Source organism: Lepidothrix coronata, unplaced genomic scaffold (assembly GCF_001604755.1).
Source record: "Lepidothrix coronata isolate B3197 unplaced genomic scaffold, Lepidothrix_coronata-1.0 Scaffold40, whole genome shotgun sequence".
NCBI lineage: Eukaryota > Metazoa > Chordata > Aves > Passeriformes > Pipridae > Lepidothrix > Lepidothrix coronata.
The window spans coordinates 1,393,511-1,402,843 of record NW_016690220.1 but is presented as its reverse complement, the minus strand read 5'-3'; the positions used below and the strand labels follow the sequence as shown (position 1 = coordinate 1,402,843).

Below are 9,333 nucleotides of genomic sequence, written 5' to 3'. Positions count from 1 at the left end.
TTACTGGCAACACATCAGCCGAGAGAGGGAGCAGCAGAAACGAAATGAGATACAAAGCAGGAGTTTGCGAGAGAAAGAGGTACGCCTCTTCAGCTTCAACTGTTTGCTCAATCTTCATATAAAGGGATGATTTATGATCTGCTGTATGATTTATCCTTTCTTACAAGGCCTCTTTTTTCTTTCCTGGACTAGAATACTTGCTGCTTTTATTTGCCCCATGTTCCTAAAGTAATAATGTCATACGTTAATGTCCTAGAAATTAAATTTGAAGATTATTCCACAAAGAATCAGGTAACAGCAAAGGCTTGAGTAGTTCATATGCAAAAATATTTATTTTTCAGTTGTTCATGGTATGTATTAAATTCTTGGTTACAACAAAAACTTGTAACAAACAGCATCACAGTGACGTATAATCAAGCCATAACAGTGCAGTTTATTATAACTGTGTAAACAAAAAAGTATTTCTGTAATGGCACTCTTCATGAACCAAATTATGGCATACAGAATCTTAGCAAAAGTCAAAAGAAACATTTAAAGAGAAAAAAACAAACAACAAATTGAAGCAGTGTGTATGAACCTGGCCAAAACAGCCCAATCCAAATTTCATCAGAGAAAAGAGTGTCCTCAGCATTTTTGCTTGGCTTGTTATTAAGGAAATTAAGTCTTCATTTTTTTCATGGCATCAATCCAGCATGTGAAATATCACTATTATGGAATGATATGCACAAAGAGCAAACATCTCTTAATTATAACCATGTGAATACCTCCTACTGTGACATTATTAAAGGAGACGAGATGATTTGAGAATGTTATTGTCTGTAAAGCACGACACCTGTGAAAAATGTTCCTTAGGAAATAAAAATAAGTTACTGAGAAATAAAATCCAAAGTGCACTGTCAAAGAAACTTTTTTTTTTTGGTGTAAATATCAAAAAGAAGAATCTTACTTTTCTGTAACAGAAGTAAACAATTTGATTATAAGACAAGGTACATACTGTAAACTGTAAGGTGGACTTTGAATCTGAAGTACACTCATCTCAAACATATTTTATATATTAGCACCTAAAATGGGATTTAAACAATTTTGGTCGATTTCAGTTCATGCATTAATTATGGTTTGCTTGACGGATAAAATTTCTCAGCAACCTTTTAGTGTTCTGTGAGATCCTCTTAATCAAAACACACAGGTCTGAATGCCACTACATTTTACACGTATACCTTTCATACAGGAAGTCTGCATATGTTCCATCTGCAGAGAAAAGGTCCCACAGTAGCAGGAGGTAAAGACAGAGGAAAGAAGTTACAGTTATTAAAAATACTGGAAAACTGAGAGTATTCATATAATTCATAAATATTGAGAGTAATCATATAATCACAAGCTGGTATCTTCAGTATACAGAAGGCTATAAATTTGCTTGTTTAAAAAAAATAAAGACATCCAACATGTGCCTACTCACATGCTGACATGGAGTTCATGCAAACTATTAAAAAACCCCCCACCTTATAAATTTTACCCTTCAGAAATGCTGCATATACTTCATCATCAAATAAACTGAGGCCCCCTCAGAAGCAATAGGGACTTAATGTGCACATTGACTCAAGCAACATGTAATTGCTTCCTCTGTAATGAGAAGTGAACAGCAGTATCAAACAGGAAATTTCATTGAATAGTACTTCATTTCAAACACTGTTAGGTCCAAATCCGGGTTCACTTGTCATTAAGCAATAAGACGACCTTAAAAAAAAAAAGTTATTTTCTTGGAGGAAGGACATTTTCTTCATAATAGCCTGGATTTACTACATTTCCAGCTGGATCATATCTAGCCACCACAAACGTTGAGCCATCACTAGCAGATGCTTTTCCGACTCCCATCTTTTTTGTATTCTTCCAAACCATTGCTGTGAAGTGACCTGAAGAAAGAGAGAGAAACATATGCATTCACTTTAGGTGCTAAATCTGTAACATCCCCTTTACCATGTGAAGTGCCAGGAAAGAAAAAACCAATAAAAAGCTGCTTCTTTTTCTAACAGGTAAACAAACCAAGGACATGAAAAAGAACCCTACATTTGCATTTTGTCTTGAAAAACCCTGATCCATACTGGTTTCCTACTACTATTCCCATTTCCATGTCCTATATCCAAATAAGAATACCCACTTGGAGAATCATGAAAGAAGTAGTTTGGGAAGTATTTGACATAAAATTCAACAAAGATACCATGGTCTTTACTCTCTGCAGTGTGAGCAGCAATTCTGAGAGTGACTTATTTTTCATTTGCTTTAACCACCTCATACTCCCCCATGTGTTTGCATGTGCAACTCTTCAAAAGAACACTGTTTTTGTGGCTTCTTCTGCCTAGTTTAATAACCGCCCCTGCATTCTGCTGCTTCATCAGTTGTTCCCTCTATGCATAGACAAATCCCGTGGGAGAAAAACATGATTTTCTTCATCTGAAACAAGCTCAGGCATCTCTCTTGCTTGAACATAATTGCAGGAACGATGTCCTTAAGTTCATTCCACACCAGATTGTCAATATGCAGCCAATGGCCTCTTCTTGATCTCTAAATTTTAACTCAAGTGATCTCTGTGAGCAGAGTGATATCATTCAGTAGAGGTCACATGTCAATATAAACAACACCACAGTACATTTGTAAGACATCTATATGATTCCAATTTAGTACTTCCTACAAAATAATTTGCCTTAAAAATAAGTTGCCTGTTAAAAACTTAGGAATTGGAGGAAAAATACAGTACTAAAAAAACTCACTAGATTTTGCTAACTTTCTCATTTCTCAGTTTCCTTTTACCTTCTGCCAGTTTTTACACAAAACTTTGGGGAAATTCTAATTTTTTTCCCTTTCTAATATTTTTTCTAAGAAAAAAAAGTAGATTTTTTAAAAATATCAAACAAGTTAGCTAAGCAACTTCTTAAAATAGCTGTGTTTTTGAAGAGATAGTGCCCAGTTTGAACTTACCTGTCCCAGAAGAAAACCCTGGGTTTTGAAAGCTGTAATTTTTTATTTCACTGTACCATCTGTCAGCCACATCCTTTCCTGAAAGACAAAACAAATATGCTGTGAAATCATGACATAAACACAGAAGTGTAGCTCACTTACAGCCTGGCCAGCAAGATCTTCTGTTAAAAGCTGTCAAGAACTTCTAGAAACATAGAGGAAGTCCTTTTACTGAAAAGAGTTTTTGAAATGTAGGTAACGTGGCAGTACATAAAAGTTACCAAGTGTTTATTGTTTCACAATAGCTGTTGCTACTTTTATCACAGAATCACAGAATAGTAGAGGTTTGAAAAGACCTTTAAGATCATCAAGTCCAACCACTAACTCAGCACTGTTAAGTCTGCCAGTAAACCAGGTCCTTAAGTGTCAAATTTTCCTCATATCCAATCTAAATCTTCCCTGGCACAACTTGAGGCCTTTTCCTCTCATCCTGTTGCCACAACCTCCTTTCAGGTGGTTGTAGAGAGTGATAATGTCTCTCCTGAGCCTTCTTTTCACCAGCCTAGACAAACCCAGCTCCCTCAGCTGCTCCAGACTCTTAACCAGCTCTGGACACACTCCAGCACTTCAATGTCTTTCTTGTAGTGAGGGAACCAAAAGTGAACAGGATTTGAGGTGAGGCCTCATTAGTGCCAAGTACAGGGGGATGATCACTTCCCTGGTCTTGCTGGCCACGCTATTTCTGATACAAGCCAGGATGCCACTGGCCTTCTTGGCCACCTGGACACGCTGCTGTGTGGTCCAGCCAGCTGTCAACCAGCACTCCGAGGTCCTTTTCCACCAGGCAGCTTTACAGCCACTCTTTCTAATTTATTAATTTAATAAATTACTAATTAGTCCAATGCTTCTAATTAAGCATCTCATGCCACCAATGCCATCAATGATTTGAGTTCTGCTTGATGCAAACACAGTCCATCAGTTTCTCCACTGGAGTACCAGGGAACCTGTGGCCAGCAGAGCCTGGCTCAGAGCCTGGGCAGGCAACCCATGAATCAGCTTTAGAACCAGGTAGAGTTCATCCTGTTGAGGAAAGATCTCTGCAGCAAGGCGCTCACCGGGTAGGACAGAGCTGATGATGAGTGTTATACTATCACCAACAGATCAGGAAACAGGACCGTCCATCAATTCTCATCTGCTGTTAAAACTTTTCAAGGTTGAAGTTATAAAATCCTTTGTACAAGAGAGAACTGCGTGGCACAGCATTTGGATCAAAATGGTCCAGCAATCCCTTTAGTCCTCAAAGAAACATCTGGAAATTTTAACACATTGAGTTTACATTTTTTTTCTGCCCAGAATCTTCTCTGACTTTCAGCTTGAAAGGTAACAAACACATATCTCCCTCATCTTGGATGAGTGCTCCTCTCATTAGGTTTCTACACACAGCTTTCACCAGCTCCTTCTTCTTGAAATGTGTTTGAAAATGCCAGATTTTCTAAGCAAAGGGTACAGGGACTTGTTCCACATGGAGGCCTCCCACCTGTGGTGCATGAAGATACTCCCTTACAGCTCCAGATAAACCAAAGAAAAATTACACTTCTGAAATCCTCCAGTTTCCCATGTTCTCATCAGCACTGAATACTTCATACTTCTGAGTGCATTTATTTTTAGTTGTTTTTATTTAGCATTTCAGCCACTGTGAAGATCCATCTTGAGACACACTAACTCAGGGTATACAGCCAGAAACCTCTAATAGACATGCTGCATCTGTGTGGCAGTCCATGTGTCTCAACCCATCAAAGGCTTTCACTGATAACAGCTGTATAAGGACATGACTACATCCAGGGATGTAGCTCAGACCAGAATTTGCAGATGCTTTGCAGTCAAAAGTCAAATGTTACTTCTTTTCCATTACTGGTTGTTAGGAAATTGTTTTGTCAAACACTGGGCGGGGAAGGGGGGGGGGAGGTTTTTCCCTGAGCTACATCAGTAATGATATTTCTGCTTAGCATTCCAAGATGTATCATCAACACAAGGCCAGTAGATTTCATAGCAATGTGCCAATGCTGCTAAGCCTACCGTCATGAAGAATGCTGGTCCCTGGTGGACTGTTGGCTGCAGAACAGCAGTGACTCATACTTTGCTATTTCCCAGCAAAAAGCCTTAAACTTGTGCAGTTCTAGAAGTCAGACACTGTGTTAAAACTTCTTTAAACTTCATTTTCATATGATTGAAGCTAAAAGGATGATGCTGCTAGCCTGGCAAGCTGGTTGTCAGAGCTGTCATTTAAAGGAAAATATTGAATGAAATGCCATCTCTTGAGAGGTTTGTGAACTGGAAGTCCCACAAACTTATATGCCACACTTAGTTAGGAATAGTGCTTAGTAGAGTCAAATAACATTTTCTTCATAAAAAGGTAGCAAAACCTCTCTTGCTTCTCAGAGGGGAATAACAATTGGTTTCTTCTTTCCCTCTCTCCCTGCGCCAAACAAACTCTGTAGAGCTGTTTTATGGCTGAAGTATGTAACACATTTATTTGTTCACTTGTTACTCACACTAAAGCTAAATGAAGACTGAAAAAAAGTGCAAGGAGCAATCTTTATGCAATACACGGGAAAAAGAAAAAACACATAGTAAAAAAACCTGCAACAAATCAAGCAGATCATCCTGTCCCACTCCAGACTTGAAGGCTTTGAATGACTTAGACACGTTTGTAGTAAGCTGGGTGGAACAGAAGTACAGAATGTGATTGCTGACATAACTGGCCTTATGAAGCCCATGTATTTTATGTGTACAAGTGCTGAAGTAACTACACTATACAAGTACTATTTTTACAGATGTAGGACTGCATTCCCACTGCTACCAGCACTTCATTCCCTCTGTTAATGTATCAGTGTGATACAGCATAAAGAATATTTAAAGAGAAAGTCATTCCCACTCTGCTTACTGTAGCTCTAAGAAAGAAGTGTGCTGCATGTGACAGAAAAAAATCTTCATAATGGAAGTACTGCAGGACACATGGAAGTTTTAGCAAACACAGTATCTCTTCATAATTAATTTGCTTTTAATTTAAAGAACACTATCATGTGAAAAATTTTTAACTTTTTAATTCAAGGGAGGTGGCAGTGCCATCAGGTAAGACTACCTCAATCCTCTACCTGAAAGACAATGAGCATAGCTGGACAGCATAGCCTATGATGTGCTAATTCCCAGACTTCAAGGATGAAAACTTGCAATTTACTGAGGCCAGGCAGTGAAAACCTAGAAATTGATCACTATGCTCCATTTTTCACGTGCAGGATCAGGTTATCATTTTATGGCATTGCTGTTATCATCCTTGAATTAAAAGAGTCATGGCATCATAAGCTGTGAGAAAATAAAGTAATCCCACTGAGTGAGTTGCTGAAAACATTCTAATAAAATCACATAGGACATATTTCTCTGCAAGGACGGGCAGCGCCTTCATAATCTACTTAAAAACTGGGTTATCACAACATTCCTTCCACTAGTCTGAGGGGAAATAAGGTAGAAGAAGATTTAACTTCACCTCAGAAATAAAATATCTACCTAGAATAAAGTCATACTAATGGGTTTTGGAACTAATTATCTACTTTCAGCATTCCTCATGAAGATCCTTATTTTATTTTACTTTGTTTTATTTAACAGTATTGTATAAGCTTGGTGTTAGACAGGGCTGAGGCAGATGGTGCCTGTGCTGCTCTGCCCACTAGTCCTGATCTGTAGGAGACCCAGGTTTTTCCCATAACAGGTTTGGGTGATAAGACACAGTGGATTTCTCTTATAAACTCTCTTAAATCCATAAACTGCAGTGTTTTCATAGGCAATACAGCACATTCTTCACGACCACACCAGCAATCCCAAACAGTATTTAGACATCCAGTGCTTGCCTTCATCCTCCTGACACATGAAAAATGAGATGAGGCATCCTGAGAAGCCTGACACACTACAGCTGCCAAGGCAGGCTGTGGCCTCTTGCATTAGTGGCAGATGACAGCTCACTTATTTGAACACAGACAAAGAGAAGTCTGCCACGAAGCAGTTCCTGCAGGACTAGACGGAGGAAACAGCTGTCAACTATTTCTTGAATTACAGGGATAAACATATTTCCAGCAACAGCTTTAGGGTATGTAACTCTAAAATCCTGAATACAATTCAAGGTATTCTTGTACCAGGAGAGGAGTCAGACTAGAAGGCTTTATAGTTCAAAGCTTAAATCTTCTCTGAAACAAGAAATGCATCTTCTGGCATTATTACAGAACTCAGTAAGAGCCAAAATAAACAGTAGCATCACTTTGTGAGAGAGAATACAGAGTATGTTAGAGGTTTATTGAGTTTTGCTTTATCTGGGGAAGAAACCGGAAGACATTGCCTGCCTTTGTTAAGCCCATGAATGGATGCCTTAATCCAAATCTCAGCCTCATTGAGCAGGATACAAATTAACTATCCAAAGAGAACTATATGAGAAAAAGAGGAAGAATGAACTAGCTCCACAGAGATGAAAAACTTAGCCCAGAAGAGAAAATAACTTTCTTTGAAGAACTAGCTTTCTCATTCTGGTACTTTGAGTGATCCTGCTTCATTGGAAATGTAGAAGTGTTTTACAGAACAAAAGAGGATATAGGATATATAAGGCATTCCATCCTGTAGATTAAAAAAACCAGCAAAAGTGCTCAAAACTGGAAAGTTATGTATGGAAACAGTGCATTGAAGAAAACAAATTGGATCCAGAAAAAGACAGCCATTATGTAGAAGGATTTGTGTGTTATATTTCCAGCTCTCTAAATGGGAATTCTGTGACTTTAACCTAAGGGGAAGGAGTGCAGGGCATTAACACAAACAAGAAGAAAGAAGTAAGCTCAGTCAGTGAGTCATAGCCACTATGTGAGCTTTGCCGTACATCTGTGTTTTCCCATGCTGCTCTGAACCCTTGCCTCACACTTTTGCAAAGGACAGAATGCCAAATATGAGTAGATCAAATTGTAGTTTTCCACAATGGGTTTCTTTTTCAACAAGAAAAAGTACCCACCTGGGACTAAAGTTGGCACTTGAAGAGGAGCTAAACAACGTCCCTGAGTCTAAAACTCACTAAAATTTCCAGGTCCTTCCAGCACAGCCTGCAGAAATGAACTTTTGTTTCCTCAAGGCTGTGCTGGAAATTCCAGAGGTAGATTGGAATAAAGAAAACAAGTGGTCACTTTTAATACATCCCACCTGCTGTCCCTGCAGGCTGAGGCACTAGCCCTGCCCACTGGAGGAAGCAAGGAGGGAAGAGCCTGCCGAATCTCTCTCCAAGGGCTCACTGCAGGCTGTCAGCCTGGCGAAAATTCAGCTTCTGGGGCATCCAAACCAAAGGCTGCCAGTTACATGTTACATTTACAATCAGAAAATATATGGAGTAATTTTGTCTTCAAAAATGAAGGCACAGAAAAGGGCTCAAAGCCTGTTTGCTGACAGAGTGGACATACTAACATAGTAACACTGTCACTCTGGTGTCCAGTTTCCCGGTTTTGCCCCCACAAACAGGAACTGCTGTATAGTGCGCAATAGACGTTTTTCCACTTTCCTCACCACAGCCGTGGGCAGACCTCTCTTTGGCTGGGACAAACTAAGGACAAAGGTGAAGTACACAGCACTGATGTCTTCCTTCTCTCCTCTCATGGACATACAAGTAGCACTAAAGACAGCTCCACAGCAGGGACATATGAAGCAGCCTAGCTGGCAAGTGCCACCTCCAAAGGAACGTAACACGCTACCACAGTCCCTTAACCCCTCTGTGCCTACATGTGCTTCTTGCTCTCCATACACACAGGCGATTGCAAACCACCATCCTGCCCCCAGGGAGCCTGGGCTAGGCTGGGCTGAGCAGTGGTGGATACATTTTTGAAATAGAGGAAACTCCAGCACCCTGGCAACCAGATGCTCTGAGTTCAAAGTACATGAGACAAACTATTCATCTGGTGTCTGTGAGACAACAAGAGAAGAAAACTCACCTGACTGGTCATAGGATGCCCATGCTAGGTTTTCGCCACATTTTCCATTAGCAGACTCAGAGCTGTGCTTGAGGACCCTTGTGGTAGCCAGTTCTTCTGCATACCTAGCAAAGGAATCCACACATTGGGTCAGGGACCATAGCTGCAACGAGCAGCGAGGAGGAAGAGAAGGAGATGCAAGCAAGGAATTTTGCTGGAAGATGATGGCTTTAAGTCAAATTATCAGGTTGCAAAGCCCTGAAGCCAGGGATGCTTTAACCTTACATAGATCTATTAGTTAGGCAAAGGGAAGGCCCAGAGGCCATTTCCCTGTCTTTTTTTAGGAACTTTTTTACACCCCTGAAAAGGGGCGAAAAAAAAAAAAAAAAAAAAA

The 9,333-nt window shown here is 39.8% G+C and overlaps 1 protein-coding gene across 1 annotated transcript in view; it reads right to left on the bottom strand.

The window, feature by feature from the left end:
- Nucleotides 1-305: 305 nt before the first annotated feature.
- Nucleotides 306-9,333, bottom strand: part of GLIPR2 (GLI pathogenesis related 2) — a 24,289-nt gene continuing 15,261 nt past the window's right edge. Inside the window, exons 3-5 of the mRNA XM_017813253.1 lie at nt 8,961-9,064; nt 2,974-3,051; nt 306-1,910 (exon numbers count right to left, since the gene is read on the bottom strand). Coding sequence (XP_017668742.1) covers nt 1,750-1,910; nt 2,974-3,051; nt 8,961-9,064 — 343 coding nt within the window. The 3' untranslated portion in view covers nt 306-1,749. The remainder of the gene's footprint in view (nt 1,911-2,973; nt 3,052-8,960; nt 9,065-9,333) is intronic.